This window comes from Cherax quadricarinatus, chromosome 35 (genome assembly GCF_038502225.1).
Source record: "Cherax quadricarinatus isolate ZL_2023a chromosome 35, ASM3850222v1, whole genome shotgun sequence".
Classification (NCBI taxonomy): Eukaryota; Metazoa; Arthropoda; class Malacostraca; order Decapoda; family Parastacidae; genus Cherax; species Cherax quadricarinatus.
This window is the reverse complement of record NC_091326.1, coordinates 11,962,073-11,987,553: the sequence shown is the minus strand read 5'-3', so window position 1 is coordinate 11,987,553 and position 25,481 is coordinate 11,962,073. Positions and strand designations below refer to the sequence as shown.

The 25,481-nt window shown below is 38.3% G+C and overlaps 1 protein-coding gene across 4 annotated transcripts in view; it reads left to right on the top strand.

The window, feature by feature from the left end:
- The window catches only part of LOC128694983 (galactosylgalactosylxylosylprotein 3-beta-glucuronosyltransferase S), a 109,067-nt gene that overhangs the window by 12,664 nt on the left and 70,922 nt on the right, over positions 1 to 25,481 (top strand). For 2 of the 4 annotated variants that reach the window (XM_070091386.1, XM_053785356.2), the window contains exons 2-3: positions 3,497 to 3,563; positions 11,364 to 11,477. In XM_070091386.1, the coding sequence (XP_069947487.1) occupies positions 3,549 to 3,563; positions 11,364 to 11,477 (129 nt within the window). In that variant the 5' untranslated portion in view covers positions 3,497 to 3,548. The remainder of the gene's footprint in view (positions 1 to 3,496; positions 3,564 to 11,363; positions 11,478 to 25,481) is intronic. The other 2 variants (XM_053785358.2, XM_053785359.2) reach the window with 1 other exon arrangement.

Sequence of the window (25,481 nt, the reverse complement as noted above, 5' to 3'; positions counted from 1 at the left end):
CTCGAACGATTCAGCATTCAAATGCTTTGTTCAGTAAAAAAAATCACTCTGTTTACCTGAAGTTTACCTGGAGAGAGTTCCGGAGGTCAACGCCCCCGCGGCCTGGTCTGTGACCAGGCCTCCTGGTGGATCAGAGCCTGATCAACCAGGCTGTTAATGCTGGCTGCATGCAATCCAACGTACGAGCCACAGCCCGGCTGGTCAGGTACCGACTTTAGGTGCTTGTCCAGTGCCAGCTTGAAGACTGCCAGGGGTCTATTGGTAATCCCCCTTATGTATGCTGGGAGGCAGTTAAACAGTCTCGGGCCCCTGACACTTATTGTATTGTCTCTTAACGTGCTAGTGACACCCCTGCTTTTCATTGGGGGATGCTGCATCATCTGCCAAGTCTTTTGCTTTCGTTGTGAATGATTTTAGTGTGCAAGTTCGGTACTAGTCCCTCTAGGATTTTCCAGGTGTATATAATCATGTATCTCTCCCACCTGCATTCCAGGGAATACAGGTTCAGGAACTTTAAGCGCTCCCAGTAATTGAGGTGTTTTATCTCCGTTATGTGCGCTGTGAAGGTTCTCTGTACATTTTCTAGGTCAGCAATTTCACCTGCCTTGAAAGGTGCTGTTAGTGTGCAGCAATATTCCAGCCTTGATAGAACAAGCGACCTGAAGTGTCATCATGGGCTTGGCATCCCTAGTTTTGAAGGTTCTCATTATCTATCCTGTAATTTTTCTTGCAGCTGCAGTTGATATAATGTTATGGTCCTTGAAGGTGAGATCCTCCGACATGATCACTCAAAGGTCTTTGACGTTTGTTTTTCGCTCTATTTAGTGGCCGGAATTTGTTTTGTACTCTGAAGAAGTTTTGATTTCTTCGTGTCTACCGTATCGGAGTAATTGAAATTTCTCATCGGTGAACTTTGTATTGTTTTCTGCAGCCTATTGAAAGATTTGGTTGATGTCCACCTGGAGCCTTGCAGTGTCTGCAATGGAAGACACTGTCATGCAGATTTGGGTGTCATCTGCAAAGGAAGACATGGTGCTGTGGCTGACATCCTTGTCTATGTCAGATATGAGGATGAGAAACAAGATGGGAGCGAGTACTGTTCCTTGTGGAACAGAGCTTTTCTCCGTAGCCGCCTCGGACTTTACTCTGTTGACTACTTCTCTTTGTGTTCTGTTTGTGAGGAAATTGTAGATCCATCTACCAACTTTTCCTGTTATTCCTTTACCACGCATTTTGTGCGCTATTACGCCATGGTCACACTTGTCGAAAGCTTTTGCAAAGTCTGTATGTATTACATCTGCATTCTTTTTGTCTTCTAGTGCATCTAGGACCTTGTCGTAGTGATCCAGTAGTTGAGACAGACAGGAGCGACCTGCTCTAAACCCATGTTGCCCTGGGTTGTGTAACTGATGGGTTTCTAGATGGGTGGTAGTCTTGCTTCTTAGGACCCTTTCAAAGATTTTTATGATATGGGGTGTTAGTGCTATCGGTCTGTAGTTCTTTGCTATTGCTTTATTGCCCCCTTTGTTGACCATTTGCTTGGCAGTCGACCATTTGCTTGGCACTCGACCAAACAAACGTGACGTGCCAGAACTTTGTTGTAAACTATTTTGTGTTTCTTCACATTTTATGGTGTCACCATTGGGCCTATGAAGATTAGTGATAACAGCCAACCATAAAAGAAAATTGGTTGGGAAAAATTCGTTCAGTACTCAAACAGATCGGCACTTGAACAGCCTTCATGAATGGATTCAGTTCAAGTTCCAAGGTTCCACTGTACATCACAACTACCTACCTTACATCATTGTAGGGTTGGTAGTTGTAGAGTTTTATCATGCATGACAGCAATAATTTTAATGTAGTACGTACATTTTATAATATTAATAGTTACGTATTTGAAATATGAATTAACATTAACTATCATCTTAAACATGTGCAGTATATACGTAAATACCACATGGCACACAATTAGCCTTATAGCATGTGAAAATTCCACTAAAGTACAGTATAGTACAGCAATCCCTTATTAAGTCATGAGAGTCCCATCCTGAGGCAGCCATTAAATGAATCAAAATGTAGATATATGAAGGAAAAATAGTAATTTGATTTCACATTATGTACTTCACTTGTTTATGACATACAAACAGTTTAGCCAGAACAAATTGACATTGTATTTTTTACTTCATGGTATATTATATAGTTTACTGTATAGTAAATATAAAATCATGGTAGTGTTAGTCATGGTTTCTGCATTTGTTGTCACCTCAGGAATGCATCTCCCATGAATACTGAAGGATTACTGTACTGTACATTAAAGTACAGTATGATACTACTGTACATAAAAGCCATTAAATACCATAATTCTTTAAGATTGCATTAACTGGCACATAATAAGAGGTAATGCATAAAGATTTTTAAAAGGAAAACGCCAGGTGACACGAAACCTTGCAATAGCATGTGAGAGCACCAGGTAAGATAGGAGATAGCACGTGATAGTCTCAAATATGTACAGTAATACATTAGAGAATCTAGTTAGCACACTGCGGTAAAAAACAGTTATGCAACATATAAGTGACATGCACCATACAACAAATGTGAAGGAATGCCATTACAGGCAGTCCATTTTAAATTAGGCTCTGATCATGAGCTTGTTTCTTAGAAATCCCTCTAATCCCAGAAGAAATGCACTGTATATATAGCTTTTCTAGAAAAATGGCATTATTCCAGGTTTGGATACAGTACTTTACAGTATCTCAAGCTTTTTTACTTTGTTTTGCATTAATTAGTCCTTAATAAAAGCATATAGTGCATCTCCAGTGCATTATTTACATTATTATACTGTAGTACAGTGGACCCCCAACTTACGATATTAATTCATTCCAGAAGCCTGTTTGGGTGCTGTTACCGAATGAATTTGTTCCCATAAGGAATATTGTAAATTAGATTAGTCCGTTTCAGACCCCCAAATATACACGTACAAAAGCACTTACAAAAATACACTTACATAATTGTTCGAGTTAGGAGCTGACCGTAAGGTGGGGGTCCACTGTACTTGAAGAATACTTTAGGCAAGAGTTGCAAAATAAAGTAATATCTACTAGTGTAACTGCTTTTATGCTGAGTAATCTTTTATTTTTTGTTTTTGAGTCCTATGTAAAATTTATTTGCTATACTTGGTTTACTGTAATGGAGATATTTTATTTGCTTAGAATCAAATTTTTATTTAAGATTATTTTGACTGGTAATTTTTTCTTGTGCTTATTTGTAATTTTTTATTAATCCTTTGGTATACAGTATATACTTTTTACACAGTAAATACAATAGCTTTAAATGGCTTGATAGGTTATTGTCAACTTTATTTTTAACCATATGCATTCATTTTGAATATTAGCCTCTGCATTCATTAAAACATTACAAAATATTGTACTCTACTATACCTCCAACAATTGTAGTTTTGGCCAAGCAGCCAGTATTTTTTACATTTTATTCTTTTCAGCTATCACAGCCATGATTTTACTACAGGGTGCCAGAACCAAACCAAAAGAAAGATGGAGACAGATAAAGTATTGTTTTTCTTCTGATTTGTTGATGCACCGACATGAGTGTGTTTCAGTGGTAGTGTAACTTGTTGCACTGAAGATTGTTTCTTCTTAAGAATGTGCATTCACCTCATTCTGATACTTGACATACACATTGTGGCTTTTGGAGTATTTTCATTGGCATTATTTACTGTACTATTAAACCACTGGTTTTGATGTTGCACTTTGCTCTCTGTATGGTGTCACTACACTTCTCTCTCTAATGTTTTAAGTGATGAATGCTCTAGTAACTTTCCATGAATGTCATTGGACATATGATACATTGGGTAAATTTGATCAGTTTTGAATGCTAAAATTTTACATGCATTACAGATAAATAGTACAGTGATAAAATATTAAAACAATGATGGTAATGCTGTGTTGACTGATTAATAGTAATAATTCTGTACTACTATTGGTAATTACTTACCAATAGTAGTACAGTGAAACCTCAAATTTCGAACTTAATCTGTTCCAAGAGCTAGTTTTACATTCGAAAAGTTTGAAAATCGAAGCAATATTTCCCATAAGAAATAATGGAAATACAATTAATCCGTTCCAGAAACCCAAAAATATTCACAAAAAAATACATTTTATAGATTAATTACAGTTTTACATACACACAAGAAATACTATAGTGTTCAATTATGTATATAAATATAAAACAGCATTTTTACTTACCTTTACTGAAGATTGGTGATGGCATGTGGAAGATAGGGAGGAGGAGAGAGGGAGTTGGGGTTAGTGTTTGGAAGGAGAATCCCTCTAAATGAGGACTTCAGGTAAAGCCCTCTCTGGGGTTACTTCCCTTCTGTCTTTTAATGCCACTAGGACCAGCTTGAGAGTCACTGGACCCCTGTCTCACAAAATAACTGTCCACAGTCCTCTGTTTCTGGTGCCTCTTTAAGATTTCCCTAAAATGGGACATGGTTCTGTCATTGAACTTGTTGCAAAGATGGCTTGTTTCAACTTGCTCAGGGTGGTACTTTTTCACAAACATTTGGATATCATTCCATTTGGACATCATTCCACTTCTGTATTATTTCCTTCTTCACATCTATGGTGTTTCTCACTTTCTTTACCACAGGGGTACCACTAGCAAGTTTCTTTGGGCCCATGGTAGCTTATTTTGCAGTCCCACAAGCACTAAACACAATGAAATAGTTGTAAAATGTTTGAATGAGAGCACAGGTTAGTGTTCACTCAAACATAAACAAAGCCAGACTGGCTCACGGCACCTGCACGTGGACGCGGACAGAACAGGCTGGTGGACATCTCCGGTACCCGGTGGTCCGAAAATAGGGGCGCATTTGATAATAGGGACAAAGTTGGTTCGAAAAAAGGGTTCTATTTTTGAAACGTTTGATATGTGATACGTTCGAATTTTGAGGTTCCACTGTATTACCAAAAGCACATTATTATTACTGTCATCATTATTAAATTATAATTTAATAATGATGACAGTAATAATAATGTGCTCTTTTTCTACTGTAGCTGCGTCTCAAGGAAGGTGCCTTGATGCTGATAAGGGCTCTTGATCGAAGGAAGTGGACCTATCCTTACCCTGGATCAAACCTGATTTCCTTCTGTTCCCCATGTGCTGTATGATCCCATACGATTTTAGAGCTTTTCCCTGATTATGATAATTATCTTTTTTAGCTGTCTATTTATCGTATGCAAGATTTATTGTTAAAAGTATTTATTATCGATATCCTTCTGCATGTACAATACATATTAGAATATCCCATCATACCTACATTATTAACCCTTTCAGGGTCGAAAGGCCCTCTCCCAGACTTGTTCTCAGGGTCGACATTTTCAAAAAAAAAAAAAAATCTTATCTAAAGATAGAGAATCTTTTCCTGATCATAATGACGCCAAAAGTATGAAATTTGATGGAAAACTTATGGAATTATGCTCTCGCGAAGTTAGTGGTCTCGATGATGTTTACTCATCAGCGATTTTGCCCATTTTGAGCCCTATTTTTGGACAATTCCAGTGTACTAGTCGACAAAAATCATAACTATTTCGCCAGAACTCCATTTTTTATATCGAATGAGTACAAGAAACCACCCATTTACCGATTTCAACTATCCAATAAAGTGGTCGAAATTTAGCAATTTTGCCAATTTCACACAAATTTCAAAAGATGCCAATTTCCAAATAGGGTCCAGAATAAACAAGAAAGACATTCCTGGCACTAAAATGACATTTCCTCTGTTCATTAGTCACGTCCCCATGCCTCTCTTACATTCTTTTGCTTTCCACTTTGAATTTTTATTCTCTCAAAAAATAGAAGATTTACTGTTATGCAAACTTCTGCGTTAGTGTAGAAATGGTATAAATAATATCAGCACACTTGTGAAAGAATATTAGACACACCAGTTGACATGTATTGGACGCATAGCATGATTTGTTTACTTTTGAACTTCGCAAAAATCGAAGATTTCTGCTACTTTGAGCTCAATTTCAAGGTACTTTTCATTGTAAAACCAATTAAAATTGCCTCAATTTCTGTAATATGTCTTCCATTCTATAAAATGAGACCAGGAAAACTAGAATACCATCATAAATACCATACAAAAATACAGTGCAAAGTCGCTGTTTTAAACCAAAAACACTCAGTTTTTTTTTTCTCATTACGCAGTGTGCTGCAGGATTTTTTTTTTATACTGCACACACTGACCACATAGACCCATTCTTTCATATGTAGGCCTACCAGCTTTCTCTCACTAGATTTGAGGGCACTAGAATTTAGGCATACTAGTATGTCAAAAACCCTGGTGTGTAAGCTGTACTAGTACGTCAGAAACCCTGAAAGGGTTAACCAAGTCAACAAATATGATACGCCATATACAAGTGTCAGAATTTCCTTTTCATTCAACTTATGGTTGTAGTCAACTGTAACCTTACCTCTTTCTTAGTGCATTTACAGCACTTTTCAGTCCAACATTGCTGTTGATTCACAGAGGTTTCCCTCAAGAGAGCTACAGTGATGCTGGTGAGGGGTCTCTTAATCCAGAAAAAAAATGTGTACTTTTAGTAATTTACTATATATTTAGATTTAATTATATAAAATTAATATACATATTATAGTACGTACTGTGTATATTATTTTATTTATACATGATGTTTGTTAAAATTACTGGATAGATATATCTAAAGCTTTAATAGTCAAGTGGGGAAAGACATAGGTTGAAGTGGATGAGCCTGGCCCATGGCCAGGGAGTGGAAAGACTCGAAACTCATCAAAGGTATAGTCTCTTGCAGCCACTGCTCCTATTCACTTAGGTATGGTACCTATATGCTACTAAGTGTTATTTGACTGTTATGAATGGTAGTTTAGATATTACTGGGTTTTGAATTTAGCTGAGGCAGGATAACAGGATAACAGGCAGGATAGCAAATTCAGTTATGTTAACAAAAAAGGCAATGAAAAATTCATCTACAGTGGACTTTCTTTCCATGTTCAAGGCCAATGCCACACTGACTTTCATGGAATCTAGTACAGTGGTACCGTGAGTTTCAAATAGCTCCCAGCTAGAACAATTATGCAAATGTATTTTTGTAAGGGCTTTTGTAAGTGTATTTTTGGGGGTCTGAAATGGACTAATCTAATTTACATTATTCCTTATGGGAACAAATTCGCTCGGTATCGGCACTTGAACAGCCTTCTGGAACGAATTAAGTTCGTAACTCGAGGTACCACTGCATATTTTTCTGTAGGAGGTGAAATTGACACTAATTGATTTTTATGATGCAAGTCCTTGGTATGTGTATTTTAGTTTTATCCCTTCAATGTTGTTACCATTAACTCTTTACAGACATGAAAGCTTCCAAAAAACCCTCTTTAATTAAAATGCCATTGGCTTTGTATCATAAATGCAGTATACACTGTTGTCTTCTCAAAAACTTTATTCTCTCTTGTATATAATGGACATTTTCAGACCTGATAAACCTTCAATAATTCAGTCAGTTTGATACACTACAATAGACTTGTATACAGTAATGTATCATGGATGTTTTCAGACAAATTTTCATCAGAACTGGGATTAACTTAGATACTAATGTACACTTTTTCTTTCTTTCAACACGTCGGCTGTATCCCACTGAGGCGGGGTGGCCCAAAAGGAAAAACGAAAGTTTCTCCTTTTACATTTAGTAATATATACAGGAGAAGGGGGTTACTAGCCCTTCATGTCATATCATATTCTTGCCACTGTGCAGTTTGACCCTAGGGGATACATATGAAAAATAACAATTCCATACCATCACAGCATCTGACATGTCCTGGTTGATTCCACATTCACCTGTAAGAAGATGCCGTTGATTTCTGCTACGGTCATGAAAGCAGGAGGAAATGCTGTTCTTTATCTACTCTAAATCCCTTATCATTAAAAGTAAAGTTGTAGACATGATTCAAATATGAAAGGGTATATACTTCTGAAAAGACAAAGGAGATTTAGTGAATAGCAGAGGAAAACATTATAAGACTGCTAGTCACTGCCATGTCTGTAAGTTCAGTAAAGAGTATTTCAGAACAGTCTAACATATGTCCTACAGAGAATTCTCTTCAATAATGTGTGCACGTAATCTCCTTTCATAGGGTAGAGTGTCTTCTCACCATAATGGTTGTGGTACTTGCTTACACAGGTTTAGCACTTGCCATAAATGTTGAGGTTTTTGTTTGTATTGTCATCCTCTTGCATGTATGGGCAACCAGTTCATCAGTATCATGTACTGTAGACGTAGTATATGATACTGATAATTCTGAAGATAATTTTTATATGATAATCAGCGCTTACTTTACTCCTTATGAGTACATGCCACTGTCATTATACAGTAGGTTGATAAACAGTGGTCATCCAGGGCATTACAGCAACCATCCAAGGAGGTACAGTGGAACCTCAAAAATCGAACGTATCACATATCGAACGTTTCGAAAATAGGACCATTTTTTCGGACAAACTGTGCCCCTATTATCGAACGTGCCCCTATTTTCGGACCGCTGGGTACAGGACCTGTCTGCCGCCCGCGTCCCCGCGCAGGCGCCGTGAGCAGTCTAGCTTTGCTTATGCTTGAGTGAACACTAACCTGTGCTCTCATTCACGCATTTTACGATTACTTCGTTGTGTTTAGTGCTTGTGGGACTGTGAAATAAGCTGCCATGGGCCCAAAGAAACTTGCTAGTGGTACCCCTGTGGTAAAGAAAGTGAGAAACACCATAGATGTGAAGAAGGAAATAATACAGAAGTATGAGAGTGGTGTGAGACTTGTTGAGCTTGCCAGGATGTATGGGAAAATCAAGTCGACCATTGGTTCTATCCTGTCAAAAAGAATAAATCGAGGAAGCTGATGTTGTGAAAGGTGTTAATATAGGGAGTGGATGAGGTGCCTTCTTCAAAGATTAAGGAGATTTGCCAAGTGGAATGATGTCCAAATGTTTGTGCAGAAGTACCACCCTGAGCAAGCTGAAACAAGCCATCTTTGCAACAAGTTCAGTGACAGAACCATGTCCCATTTTAGGGAAATGTTAAAGGTGCCAGAAACAGAGGACTGTGGACAATTATTTTGTGAGACAGGGGTCCAGTGACTCTCAAGCTGGTCCTAGTGGCATTAAAAGACAGAGAAGGGAAGTAACCCCAGAGAGGGCTTTACCTGAAGTCCTCATGGAGGGGGATTCTCCTTCCAAACGCTAACCCCAACTCCCTCTCTCCTCCTCCCTATCTTCCAGATGCCATCACCAATCTTCAATAAAGGTAAGTAAAAATGTTATTTTATATGTATTACTATACATAATTAAAAACTATAGCATTTGTTGTATGTAAAACTGTAATTAATCTATATAAAATGTATTTTTTGTGTGAATATTTTTGGGCTTCTGGAACGGATTAATTTTATTTCCATTATTTCTTATGGGAAATATTGCTTCGAATTTCAGACTTTTCGAATTTAGAACTAGCTCTTGGAACGGATTAAGTTCGATTTTTGAGGTTCCACTGTACTACCATCTAGTCAAATAAGCATAAAAGGGAAACCAGTTGAATTTTTTTTTTTTGTTTTTTTTGCACTCTGACAGGACTGCTGATCTTTTTTTTGTCTCGGGAACATGCAAGATGACAAATAAATCTTGCAAACTTCTGCTTGCATTCAATATACTGTACATGTATCTTTGCTTTACTAAACGTATACTTCTTAATAGGTCTTAATCCTGTAATATTTCCTTTCCAACCTTGGTCTAGAGACTGTGCTGTGGGGAAGATAATCCCCAGAAACTCTAACAGATAGCAGATCCCCTTCAAGGAGGGTGCCTTGATGTTAACCCTTTCAGGGTCCGTGCCGTTACACCATGAGCTCAGCTCACTCTGATAAGCTGTGAGTGGTAAATTTGGGCCTGGATATGAGAGAATACATCTATGTGGTGTGTGTGCACCACATAAAACAAATCCTGCAGCACACAGTGTATAATGAGAAAAAAAAAACTGAGACCGTGTTTTTCGATTAAAACAGCTACTTTGCAGTATTTTTTCGTATGTTTTTTTTATAGTTGTATTTGCGATTTTTTGGTCTCATTTGATAGAATGGAAGACATATTACAGAAATAGAGATGATTTTGATTGATTTTAGCACTGGAAATAACTTGAAACTGAGCTCAAAGTAGCAGAAATGTTAAATTTTTCCCGATTCAAGAGTAAACAAACGACCTCACACGTCTAATACACACCAGCTGGTGGGTCTAATATACATTCACAAATATGGTGATGATATTTATACAATTATTACAATATTGCATAACAGTAAATCTTCTATTTTTAAGTTTGAATAAAAATTCCTTATGTGAATAAAAATCAATATGGAATTCATTTGTAAAGCCTCAAAACATAACTAATGAACAGAGGAAATGTTAGTTTAGTGCCAGGAATACCTACATTGTTTATTCTGGACCCTCTTTTGAAATTGGAATATTTTGAACTTTGTGTTAAATTGGCCAAATTACCAATTTCCGATCACTTTATTTTGTAGTCGAAACAATTGACTTGGCAATTTCATGTGCTCATTCGATAGAATAGAAGTAATACTAGTGCAACAACTAAGAATTTGGTCAACTGGAATCGTGTAATTGACCTAAAAGGGGAGTCAACTTCGGCAAAATTGCCAATTCGTAAATATCGCTGACACATCAAAATTCGCGAGAGCATAATTTCGTAAATTTTCCATCAAATTTCGTACTTTTTGTTTTATTACCTTCAGAAAAAGATTCTTTACCATTTCATAAGTAAAAATAATTTTTTTTTTTTTTTTAATTTTTGGACCCTGGTGTGCACTTTGAAATTTGGCCTCTGGACCCTGAAAGGGTTAATGAAGGGTTCTTTGACAAGGCAAGCATCAGACAAGCCTGGCCCAGGGCTAGGTTGCAGGAGCAGGAAAACCCCTCAAAGCCCATCCAGGGTATATAATTGCAGTATCTCCCATTTTCTCAGGTGCTGTAATAATACCATAATAATCATAATTTTTATTTCATATTGAATAGGCTTTAACTTTTTTTTTTTTAATCCAAGGTCAACAATTTTACTATTGTTTAGCCAGGCCATTTGGAGACATTGTATAAGTTACTGCTTTTTTCTTTTTGCTTCTGTCTCTTATAATATATCTTGTGTTATAATTTATATTACTATACCTTTTACAATTATGTTATACATGTATACATGACTCAGTAATGATTTAGCAGTATCAAGCAAATTATGTCCTGACTCCAAACTCTTATGACCTACATAATGATGGAAGCGGTGGGAGGAAGACATTCGTCCGTTCTTATCTTGTATTGAAATGAGTCGAAGACAGCGAATTGTTATGACCGTCATCATCCTCGGCTCCTTTGTCTACGTTATCCTTACACAGGTAATATATTATTAATCACTCATTTTATAGCTTATTGGGTAAATTTCCTATCTTTGCTATAATAACTGTTGTATGACCCATATAGGTTCAATTCTTGTATTTTATTTTTTCTTAATTAACACACCTACTGTCTCCCACTGAGGTAGGTTGAATAATAATAATAAAAAAAAAAAGAAGGCACGCATTCAATCACTTGTCTCAGCAGAAGTGTGCTGAAATCACAGTTTAGATGCCCCTCCAAATTGTAACATCTTCAGCCCTCATTCAGATTGCAGGCACTGTGCTTCCCACTCTCCAGGGCTCAAATCTGTCCTAACTGGTTTCCTTGAATCCTTTCATGAATGTTACCTTGCTCACACATGACTGTGATAAGTCATAGCAACCACTTGCCTCCACTCCAATCTAACATGCTCACACAAGCCTCTTGGATGCTGAAGCCACTATCCCTCCAACCCTTCCTGGGATGACCCCTACCCTTCCTTCCCTCCTCCACAGATTTATATACCCTCCTAGTCATTCTATTTTGCTCCATCCTCTAAATGCCCAAACCACGTCAACAACCCTTCTTCATAATTTTGGTAACTCCACACCGTCTAATCTGTACATTCCAAGTTCTCTGCAGTGTTCACGTCACACATCGCTCTCAAACATGACAGCTCCACTGTCTCTAGCTGCTTCCTTGATACAATATTGGAAGCCCTTGCTTCACACCCATGTAATAATGTTGGCACCACCATACTCGGGTACATTTTTCCTATTAACTTCCATGAATGAAGTTCTTTTTCTCCAAAGATGCCTCAGTGCCCCGCTTACCTTGTACCCCTCACCTTTTTTAAAGTTTGCCTCATCTTTTATGTACCCATCCACTGTCAACTCCAATATTGCTGAACACATTCACACCCTCTAAACTCACTCCCTCCAATCTGATGTCCATCCATTCATTGCATTTTTTTTGTTACTCTCATTGCCTTGCTCTTTCCTATGTTAATTTTAATTTCCTTCATTTTACACACCCTCTTAAATTCCTCCTCCAGTTTTTTCTGTTTCTTTTCAGAATTTCCCAAATGAACTACGATATCCTTAAAGAGCAGCTGTGACAACTCCCACTTGATATCAGATTTGTTATCTTTTAGTCCCTTACCTATCTCCAACACCCTTCCATTCATTTCTTTTACAACTCCATCTATAAATATGTTGAACAATTATGGTGTTGGATGGGTCTATGAAAGACAAGATGAATCATAAAACTGATAAGGGAAAAATGGTGGGTGGTGCACTGAGGCATCTGTGGAGACAAAGAACCTTATTCATGGAGCCAAAAGGGTATGTTTGAGAGCATACTAGTGCCAATGCTTATATGGATGTGCAGTGTGGATTGTGAATGTTGCAGTGAGGAAGAGGCTGGAGGCAGTGGAGATGTCATATCTGAGGGCAAAGTGTGGTGTAACTTGGAGATTAGGAGATGCGGGTTACCATCTCAGAGGACTGAGGAGGGGTTGTTGAGATGGTTAGGACATTTAGAGAGGATAGAGAAAAATAGGATGACTTGGATGCATTAATCTGTAGTGGAGGGAAATCAAGGTAGGGGTTGCCCTAGGTAAGGTTGGAGAAACTGGGGTACAGGAGGTTTTGTGTGTGAGAAGCTTGTATGTCTGGCAGGAATGTGTGAGCATGTTAGATAGGAGTGGAGGCAAATGTTTTTTGGGGGATTTGATGTGCTGTTGGAGTGTAGGCATGGTAACATTTTGTGAAGGGATTCAGGGAAACTGATTAGCCAGGCTTGAGTTTGGAGGTGGGAAGTACAATGCCTGTGCTCTGAAGGAGGGGTAGGATATTTGTAGTTTAGAGGGGCATCTGAACTAGTATTAGTACTTTTATAACAAAAAAAAAGGCACAATACCGTGACTGGAACGATACACAAATAACCCGCACATAGAAGAGAGAAGCTTATGATGACATTTCGGTCCGACTTGGACCATTTACAAAGTCACACTGAGATAACTAATTCACAAAGTCACAGTGTGACTTTGTAAATGGTCCAAGTCGGACCGAAACATAGTCGTAAGCTTCTCTCTTCTATGTGCAGGTTGTTTGTGTATTAGTGCTTTTGGCAAGACAGTCATAATGAATGATAGTGAAAGTGGTTCTTTTTTTGGATCATCCTACCTTGGTAGAACACAGCTGGTGTATTAAATATACATACAGAAGGGCATTACTTATATGGTGGGTTAGCTTCCAGGCTACAACTGTAAAGCAGAAATCTCCATAAAGCGAATTGCCCTTTTTTTCACTTTTAAATGCATGTAAATGTCTGATAACATGTTTACACTATCATATATTAAGTTAGCAATAGAACTAGGTAGTATACAAAAACAATAAAAAAGTAAATATCAAAATGTTATACAATACCGACAGGTTGGTAGGTAAGACACATGGGCAACAGTTAGGCAACTTTATTCCGAAACATTTCGCCTGTACAGTAAGATGGTAGGATTGCTGGTGTCTTTTTCTGTCTCATAAACATGCTAGATAACAAGGATATCTTGCTACTCCTACTTACATTTTGCTCACACTTCACAGACACGCACATGCATATGTATATACATACATCTAGGTTTTTCTCCTTTTTCTAAATAGCTCTTGTTCTTCTTTATTTCTTCTATTGTCCATGGGGAAGTGGAAAAGAATATTTCCTCCGTAAGCCATGCGTGTCGTATGAGGCGACTAAAATGCCGGGAGCAATGGGCTAGTAACCCCTTCTCCTGTAGACATTTACTAAAAAAGAGAAGAAAAACTTTATAAAACTGGGATGCTTGAATGTGCGTGGATGTAGTGCGGATGACAAGAAGCAGATGATTGCTGATGTTATAAATGAAAAGAAGTTGGATGTCCTGGCCCTAAGTGAAACAAAGCTGAAGGGGGTAGGGGAGTTTCGGTGGGGGGAAATAAATGGGATTAAATCTGGAGTATCTGAGAGAGTTGGAGCAAAGGAAGGGGTAGCAGTAATGTTGAAGGATCAGTTATGGAAGGAGAAAAGAGAATATGAATGTGTAAATTCAAGAATTATGTGGATTAAAGTAAAGGTTGGATGCGAGAAGTGGGTCATAATAAGCGTGTATGCACCTGGAGAAGAGAGCAATGCAGAGGAGAGAGAGAGATTTTGGGAGATGTTAAGTGAATGTATAGGAGCCTTTGAACCAAGTGAGAGAGTAATTGTGGTAGGGGACCTGAATGCTAAAGTAGGAGAAACTTTTAGAGAGGGTGTGGTAGGTAAGTTTGGGGTGCCAGGTGTAAATGATAATGGGAGCCCTTTGATTGAACTTTGTATAGAAAGGGGTTTAAAGTATACAAGATATGATGTAGGGTGAAATGACAGTAGTTTGTTGGATTATGTATTGGTAGATAAAAGACTGTTGAGTAGACTTCAGGATGTACATGTTTATAGAGGGGCCACAGATATATCAGATCACTTTCTAGTTGTAGCTACACTGAGAGTAAAAGGTAGATGGGATAAAAGGAGAATAGAAGCATCAGGGAAGAGAGAGGTGAAGGTTTATAAACTAAAAGAGGAGGCAGTTAGGGAAAGATATAAACAGCTATTGGAGGATAGATGGGCTAATGAGAGCATAGGCAATGGGGTTGAAGAGGTATGGGGTAGGTTTAAAAATGTAGTGTTAGAGTGTTCAGCAGAAGTTTGTGGTTACAGGAAAGTGGGTGCGGGAGGGAAGAGGAGCGATTGGTGGAATGATGATGTAAAGAGAGTAGTAAGGGAGAAAAAGTTAGCATATGAGAAGTTTTTACAAAGTAGAAGTGATGCAAGGAGGGAAGAGTATATGGAGAAAAAGAGAGAGGTTAAGAGAGTGGTGAAGCAATGTAAAAAGAGAGCAAATGAGAGAGTGGGTGAGATGTTATCAACAAATTTTGTTGAAAATAAGAAAAAGTTTTGGAGTGAGATTAACAAGTTAAGGAAGCCTAGAGAACAAATGGATTTGTCAGTTAAAAATAGGAGAGGAGAGTTATTAAATGGAGAGTTAGAGGTATTGGGAAGATGGAGGGAATATTTTGAGGAATTGTTAAATGTTGATGAAGATAGGGAAGCTGTGATTTCGTGTATAGGGCAAGGAGGAATAACATCTTGTAGGAGTGAGGAAGAGCCAGTTGTGAGTGTGGGGGAAGTTCGTGAGGCAGTAGGTAAAATGAAAGGGGGTAAGGCAGCCGGGATTGATGGGATAAAGGTAGAAATGTTAAAAGCAGGTGGGGATATAGTTTTGGAGTGGTTGGTGCAATTATTTAATAAATGTATGGAAGAGGGTAAGGTACCTAGGGATTGGCAGAGAGCATGCATAGTTCCTTTGTATAAAGGCAAAGGGTACAAAAGAGAGTGCAAAAATTATAAGGGGATAAGTCTGTTGAGTATACCTGGTAAAGTGTATGGTAGAGTTATTATTGAAAGAATTAAAAGTAAGACGGAGAATAGGATAGCAGATGAACAAGGAGGCTTTAGGAAAGGTAGGGGGTGTGTGGACCAGGTGTTTACAGTGAAACATATAAGTGAACAGTATTTAGATAAGGCTAAAGAGTCTTTGTGGCATTTATGTATTTGGAAAAGGCGTATGACAGGGTGGATAGGGGGGCAATGTGGCAGATGTTGCAGGTGTATGGTGTAGGAGGTAGGTTACTGAAAGCAGTGAAGAGTTTTTACGAGGATAGTGAGGCTCAAGTTAGAGTACATAGGAAAGAGGGAAATTATTTCCCAGTAAAAGTAGGCCTTAGACAAGGATGTGTGATGTCACCATGGTTGTTTAAAATATTTATAGATGGGGTTGTAAGAGAAGTAAATGCGAGGGTCTTGACAAGAGGCGTGGAGTTAAAAGATAAAGAATCACACATAAAGTGGGAGTTGTCACAGTTGCTCTTTGCTGATGACACTGTGCTCTTGGGAGATTCTGAAGAGAAGTTGCAGGGATTGGTGGATGAATTTGGTAGGGTGTGCAAAAGAAGAAAATTAAAAGTGAATACAGGAAAGAGTAAGGTTATGAGGATAACAAAAATATTAGGTGATGAAAGATTGGATATCAGATTGGAGGGAGAGAGTATGGAGGAGGTGAATGTATTCAGATATTTGGGAGTGGACGTGTCAGCGGATGGGTCTATGAAGGATGAGGTGAATCATAGAACTGATGAGGGGAAAAGGGTGAGTGGTGCACTTAGGAGTCTGTGGAGACAAAGAACTTTGTCCTTGGAGGCAAAGAGGAGAATGTATGAGAGTATAGTTTTACCAACGCTCTTATATGGGTGTGAAGCATGGGTGATGAATGTTGCAGCGAGGAGAAGGCTGGAGGCAGTGGAGATGTCATGTCTGAGTGCAATGTGTGGTGTGAATATAATGCAGAGAATTCATAGTTTGGAAGTTAGGAGGAGGTGCGGGATTACCAAAACTGTTGTCCAGAGGGCTGAGGAAGGGTTGTTGAGGTGGTTCGGACATGTAGAGAGAATGGAGCGAAACAGAATGACTTCAAGAGTGTATCAGTCTGTAGTGGAAGGAAGGCGGGGTAGGGGTTGGCCTAGGAAAGGTTGGAGGGAGGGGGTAAAGGAGGTTTTGTGTGCGAGGGGCTTGGACTTCCAGCAGGCGTGCGTGAGCGTGTTTGATAGGAGTGAATGGAGACGAATGGTTTTTAATACTTGACATGCTGTTGGAGTGTGAGCAAAGTAACATTTATGAAGGGGTTCACGGAAACCGGCAGGCTGGACTTGAGTCCTGGGGATGGGAAGTACAGTGCCTGCACTCTGAAGGAGGGGTGTTAATGTTGCAGTTTAAAAACTGTAGTGTAAAGCACCCTTCTGGCAAGACAGTGATGCAGTGTTCCTTCTTTCTTATGTTCTTATGTTCTTATGAGTGAATGATGGTGAAAGTTTTTCTTTTTTGAGCCACCCTGCCTTGGTGGGAATCGGCCAGTGTGATAATAAAATAAATAAAATAGTAAGCTTCTTCATTCGAGTACAGAAAGTAGGGAGGAGCAGTAGAGATGTGAAGACGCTGTAATCAGTCCATCACCCTTGAAGTCATAGATTTGAGGTTGTCAGTCCCTCAGCCTGGAGAAGAGTCCTGTTCCATAGTCTTAAACGTCTTGGACAACTTTTTCAAGTGAGAATTCTTGGATCCAAGAGAGACGTGACATCTCAGTGACTGCATTCTCTCTTCTACCCCTCTACACTTCTCCTTCCGACAGTATGTAAGTTTCTACACTGTCGCTTGTTTCTTCAGATTGTTTCAGACTATGGAACAGAACTCTTCTCCAGGCTGAGGGACTGACAACCTCAAATCTACAACTTCATGGGTGATGGACTGATTACATTGTCTTCACATTTCTACTGCTCCTGCCTACTTTCTGTACTCGACTGAAGAAGCCTACTGTGTAGGCGAAACGTTTTGGAATAAAGTTGCCTAACTGTTGCCCATGTGTCTTACCTACCAATAAAAAAGTAAAATGCACATACAGTACACTTATTAGTTATCTCAAAATATTTGTAATCTTAATGTAGGGTGAAAAGCACGTAGTATTTATTGTAGGAAGTCGGATGTGGTAGCATTTCCGGCTGCCACACTTCAGTCGCAATTCTTTATTTGTTTTATTATGATTGTATTTATTTTGTTTATCAATGTAGCATTTTTCTTATATAATTTTGAAAAAATGTTATAGATGGATTAATGAAAATGTCTATAATAAAGTAATTGTATGATATTTAAAGCATCCCAGAGCTATTATTATTATTATCCCTTCATGGGGAAGGGGAACAGAGCCCTTCCTCCATAAGCAATGTGTGTCGTAATAGGCGACTAAAATGCCGGGAGCAAGGGGCTTGTAGCCTCTTCTCCTGTATACATTACTAAAGTTAAAAAGAGAAACTTTTGTTTTCTTTTTAGGTCGCCTTGCCTTGGTGGATACAGGCGGTTCGTTGAAAATATTATTGCCATTGACATACCTTGTTTACTGAGTTTAATCATATCTGATTTGGCATTTAAAGTAAGAGGCTTACAGCTTCTCTTTTTATTACAACTATTATTATTGTTACTGTAAATGAGAGAGAACGAGAGACTTAGAAAATGTAAGCAAAATAAGGGCGGTCGGAAAAATGTGTTTTAACCCTTAAACTGTCCAAGCAGATCTACGTTCACATGTGTAGTGCTCCAAAAGTAGATCTACGTTTTTTTTTACATATTTTCAAATATAACAAAAAAAAAGAGTAGATCAAAGTTTTTTTTACACATTTTCAAATGTAAAAAAAAAAAAATTACTTTTTTTACATTCAAATGTTGAAAAAAATGTAGATCTACGTTTGGAAAGTTTAACCCTTAAATGGTCCAAACAGATCGACGTTCAAATTCATAGTGCTCCAAAAGTAGATCTACTTTTTTTTTACATATTTTCAAATATAACAAAAAAAATGTAGATTAGTTTTTTACACGTTTTCAAATGTAAAACAAAACAGATCTACATTTTTTTACATACTTTCAGATGTTGAAAAAACGTATATATACGTTTGGACCATTTAAGGGTTAAGGCCTTTCCCCTTAGTGTTCATACTCGTTCATTTTGCATTATGCATTCTTTTGTGAAGCTTTTTCCTCACAATGCAAACACCTTACATTGTGTACAAGTTGACATCATGTTGGTGCAGTAGAACAAATAACAGCAACACTCCCATTTTCATGCCACACACCATTTTTTAGAGCAAATGATGTTGAATGAAGGCACACGAAATGAATATTTTTCTACAGTAACCTCCCAGTGATACTGTACTGTAAACAGCTTCTCTGGTGTTGGACCGGAGAACACTTAATTCTTTTCGTCACTCCTACAAGCTGCCCAGCTACCATATCTCATACTTGTTAATTTTTTTCTACTGTGGTTGTATGTACACCTACCATCCGACTTACGACCTGCTTGACTTACAATGACTCGACTTACGACCGTGTTTTTTATGCCAAATTTCTGGGAAATAAACAAGTGTTTGTGTTGTACACAGTGTTTATCCTAAACCTTACAGTATAAAATACAGTATTAACAGCATAAAAAGTAAAGTAAAACATGAAATACCAAAATAAAACAATAAAATAAAGTCATTACAAAAATGTTATGTCGATATTCAGTAGTAAAGTTCGACTTACGACAGTTTCAACTTACGACCGGTTTCTCGGAACCGAACTCGGTCGTAAGTCGGATGGTAGGTGTATTATGGTTATATGATATGCAGCGTGTTTCTTGTATAAGTTTGAAAAAATATCACAGATGGATTAATGAAAATGTCTGTATTAATGTAATACATATATAATATCTAAAGTGCCCTAGAGTTATTATTCTTATTGCATCTTAACACTAGTGAGACACTTAGTGATTTTAATGTGTAACTGCATGCCAGCACAGTAAGTATATTTTGGTACAGATACACAAATACAGTTTTCAGAGTGTATGTATATATAAAATATACTAACTTTAAAACATTTAAAATTTGGGAAAGTTTCCAGACATAATCCAGAGACAGAGCTCATTGAGGATGTAAACTAATAGAGCAGCACACGGATGCCATAGTGCATCAGGGAGCCATATAAACTAATTTTTCGTTAAATTTTAAATCCATATTAGCGAATTGCCATAAAGCGAGGCCCTCCTGTATACAGTAGACGGTTGTTTAACACAGTTTTGTCTTGCACATTTTGGTTATAGCACCATTAAAGAATTTCAGCATATTTTTGTTTAACAATTAGTAAAATTAGTTTAACACGGTTGCGGGAGGGGAAAAAATTTTGAGTGCCCGGTCGCCCATGGGGTGGGATGGGCTACAGCCATCCTCTGCCAGCATCAGCCGCCCCATCACCCTCCCAGCCTTCAGTTCACTTCATGCATGTGTTGGATGAACCTGTGCCAGTAGCTCACTCTGTTTTAGATATGTATTAATTGCCATATCTTAAATCTGCCAAGCAATCATGGCACCCAGTAGGCATACAAGTGTTGCTGAAAGTTGCATGAAAAGGTTTAAGCATTTAAGTCTTAGAATTAATGAAGAAAATGAGATATTAGACAAGAGATAGCCTATAACAGGAATGAGGCATTATTTTGTACACAAAAAGAATGAGGTAAATATGAATTTGTGTGATGATTGACTTGACTGAATGTCTTGACTGACTTACCGAGTGACTGACTTACTGAATTGACTGTCTGACTTGACTGATTTATGCACGCTCCAGTACAACCATCGACTTCAATACCAGAACCTCTACCATCCACCTCAGCCCAGTAGGGCCACAGCATAACTCGCCACTCTCTTCACAGTCATCCACAAACACCAGCACCCACAATTTAAGGTAAGAAATACTATTATTTCTGTTGCATTTGTAATCTTAAGCAGTAAAAGCATCACGACAATGAACTACAATTTCATATTCCTTTTATTTTTGTAAGATCTGGAGGTAACAAAAAAAAAAAAAAGTTGTTTGGCTTTTTGGGGGCTCCCAGGAACATAACCCTATTGTTCCCATAAGTTTTTCAGTTTGCCTAATACGGTTTTGTCTAACACAGCGTCTTCAGTAACATAACTACCATGTTAAATGATAGTCTATTGTGCAAGAATGGTATACCTAACATGGTCTATTGTATATACAGCCTCTCCTCACTTAGTGACATGTATATTAGAGCTGATTTCTTCTATTCTATTTGTTAAAGTATAAAGTACACTACTGTATAAACGTATAAAAATATACCAGCAATGTTATAAATGGTGCAAAAAGTGACATTAAAACAATATCAGAGATGGTTGACACAAACCGACTACCATTATAATATGCTCCTCACTTAGCAATGAATTCGTTTACCAACGTGGTCTTAGGAACGGAACTCCGTTGTTAAGTAAACTGTCTCCCACCGAGGCAGGGTGACCCAAAAAGAAAGAAAATCCCAAAAAGAATATACAGTGGACCCCTCAGCTAATGATGGCATCACCTTACATTAAATCCAGCATACTATACATTTTAACGCAAAAATTTTGCCTCGGCTAATGCTAAAAAACTCGCCCTACGCAATTTGTTCAAGATGCGTCCACGTGTGGTCTGAGCGCCAGTGTTTACAAGGTAGCCAGTGCGGTCGCATTTACGCATACATTCGGTACATGTCACATTATCCCAGTGTTTTTAGTGCTTGTAACTGCAAAATAAGTCACCATGGACCCCAAGAAAGCCTCTAGTGCCATCCCTATGGTAAAAAGGGTGAGAATTAGTATGGAATTGAAAAAAGAGATTAAGGAAATGTGTGCAAAGTGGCTTGAAGTGCAAACCTTTATAGATGAAAATCACCCTCACACAGCTATTGCAAACTGTGCTGGTGACTATTACAATGACAATGTTGTGAACCACTTTAGACAAATCATAAAGGAATGGGAGGTACAGGCCTCTATGGACAGATATGTTGTGCAACAGAGGTCCAGTGACTCTCAAGCTGGTCCTAGTGGCATTAAAAGAAGGGAAGTAACCCCGGAAAAGGACTTGATACCTCAAGTCCTAATGGAAGGGGATTTCCCTTCTAAACATTAATAACTTCCACACTCTCCCCTCCTCCCATCCCATCAATCATCACCAGATCTTCAATAAAGGTAAGTGTCAGTTTGTGTGTATTAAAATTAATATTTCATGTGGTAAAAAAAAATTTTTTTTTCATTCTTTGGGGTGTCTTGCACGGATTAATTTGATTTCCATTATTTCTTGTGGGGAAAATTAATTCACCTAACGATAATTTCAGCATACGATGAGCTTTCAGGAACGGATTAATATCGTTAGCTGAGGGTCCACTGTACTTTCATCATCATTCAACACTTGCCCCACTCACAGAGTGAGGTGATAGTGTGAGTGAGGCACCCACATAACAGTTTAGAAGCATAGGTAAATATATGTAACATACTCCTTCAAACTGCCAATATCCCAAACCCCTCCTTTCAAGTTCAGGCATTGTACTTCCCATTTCTAGTACTCAAGTCCAGCTATATAAAAATAGTGTAACTGGTTTCTATGAATCCTTTAACTAAATATTACCCTGCTCACACTCCAACAGCTCGTCAGGTTCCAAAACCCATTCATCTCCATTCACTCCTATCTAACATGCTCACACATGCTTGCTGGAAGTCCAAGCCCCTCGCCCACAAAACCTCCTGTACCCCCTCCCTTCGACCTCTTTGAGGACAACCCCTACCCTACCCTGCCTTCCAAACCACCTCAACAACCCCTCGTCAGCTCTCTGACTAATACTTTTAGTAACTCCACACCACCACCTAATTGCCACACTCCGAATTCTCTGCATAATATTTACACCACACATTGCCCTTAGACGGGACATCTTCGCTGCCTCCAGCTGCCTCCCCCCTGCAGCATTTGCAACCCAAGCTTCACACCCATATAAGAGTGTTGGTACCACTATACTTTCGTACATTCCCTTTGCCTCCATGGATAACAATTTTTGTCTCCGCAGATGCTTCAATGCACCACTCAACTTTTTTCCTTCATCAATTCTATGGTTAGCCTCATCCTTCATAAACCCATCCACTGACAGTCAACTGCCAAATATCTGAGAACATTCACTTCTTCCATTTTCCCTCTCTCCAATGTGATATCTAATTTTTCTTTATCTAAATCATTTGATACTCTCATCACCTTACTCTTATCTGTGTTCTCTTTCAACTTTCTACCTTTACAAACCCTCCCAAACTCGTCCACTAACCTTTGCAACTTTTCTTTAGAATCTCCCATAAGCACAGTATCAGCAAAATGTAACTGCGTCAACTCCCATTTTGTATTTGATTCCCTATGATTTAATCCCACCCTTCTCTCCAATACCCTAGCATATACTTATTTTACAACTCCATCTATAAATATATTAACCCTTAAACTGTCCAAACATAGATCTACGTTTGCTTGCGTAGCGCTCCGAACGTAGATCTGTGTTTTTTTTTTTTTTTACATTTTCTCATGGAGAAAATCAAGGTTGGAGCAGTACGCTCGCAAATGTAGATTTACGTTTGGACAGTTTAAGGGTTAAAGAACCATGGTGACATTGCACATCCCTGTCTAATACCTACTTTTACCGGGAAGTAATCTCCCTCTCTTCTGCACACCCTAACCTGAGCTTCACTATCCTCATAAAAACTCTTTACAGCATTTATTATCTATTCCATATACTTGCAACATCTGCCACATTGCTCCCCTATCCACTCTATCATATGCCTTTTTTAAATCCAGAAATGTAACGAAAACTTCCCTACCTTCATCTAAATACTGTTCACATACAGTAGGGCCCCACTTTACGGCGTTTCACCTTACGGCTTTCCGCTAATATGGCGATGTCAAATTATGACCAAAATTTGCTATACAGCGAGCGGTCTTTCAAATACGGCGCACCCCACCTGGTTTGTTTACATTCTCCCTGAGCACATCTCACTATCATGTCTGGAAATTTTCCAAAATGTCAAGTGTTTTAAAGTTATTGCACATTTTATATGTACAGTGGACCCTCGGCTAATGAAAGCATCATCTAACGTTAAATCCGCCTAACAAAGCATTTGAGCGTAAAAGTTTTGGCCCGGCCAACAATGAAAAACTCGCCCAACGTGATTCGTCCGGTACGAGTTAACGTGTGGCCTGAGAGTGCCTCAGCTGCCCTGTGTGTGCCAGTGTTTACAAGCCAGCCAGTGTGGTCGCATCCACACATACATTCGGAACATTTTATACTATCCCAGTGTTTTTAGTGCTTGTAACTGCAAAATAAGTCACCATGGGCCCCAAGAAAGCTTTTAGTGCCAACCCTGTGGTAAAAAGGGTGAGAATTAGTATGGAATTGAAAAGAGAGATAATTGCAAAGTACGAAAGTGGAGTGTGTGTCTCGGAGTTGGCCAGGTTGTATACCAAACCCCAATGAACCATCGCTACTATCTTGGCCAACAAAAAGGCAATCAAGGAAGCTGTTCTTGCTAAAGGTGCAAGTATGTTTTCGAAACTGAGATTGTAAGTACTCGAAGATGTTGACTGTTATTGGTGTGGATAAGGGAACGCGAGGTACAGAGCTCTGTGGACAGATTTGTTGTGCAACAGAGGTCCAGTGACTCAAGCTGGTCCTAGTGGCATTAAAAGAAGGGAAGTAACCCCAGAAAAGGACTTGTTACCTCAAGTCCTCATGAAAGGGGATTCCCCTTCCAAAAATTAATAACATCCATCATCTCCTCTCCTCCCATCCCAACAATCATCACCAGATCTGCAATAAAGATAAGTGTCATGTATTCTTTATTTAGTACAGTAGTAATTGTGCATGCCTTCTTTTTTTGTGTAGGAAAATGTCTGTTTCATGTGGTAAAAATTTTTTTTTTCATACTTTGGGGTGAGAGGAATGGATTAATTTGATTTCCATTATTTCTTATGGGGAAAATTAATTCAGCTAACAATAATTTCGTCTAACGATGAGCTCTCTGGAACGGATTAATATTGTTAGCCGAGGGTCCTCTGTCCTCTGATAATTATATCTGTGTACCTGTACATAAATATACTTACACACTGTGTTGGTTTGCAGGTACACATTAAAATCACTAAGTCTCTCTCTCTCTCTACTCGATGCCATATAATCTCTTGGGTGCATAAAGTGTCGTAGATTACATTAAAATAGATATTTCCATTAATCCATCTATGATATTTGTTTTTTTCAAAATTATGTAATAAACATGCTACGAAACATATAAACATGATACACACACCCACAGTATTATAATTGACATAAATATGAGATTTGTTTTCCAAGCGTTTGGTAGGAGAGTCGAAGAATTACGTTTTCTCTAGTCAAACACCAGGAACTTAACTAGAAATTCATTCCTTTCGTATGCCTTCACTCTATAGATGTTCATGACCCTTGTGGGTTTAGTTTTTTTATTTTTATAATAATAATTTGTAATAATAACAACTTGTAATAATAATAATTT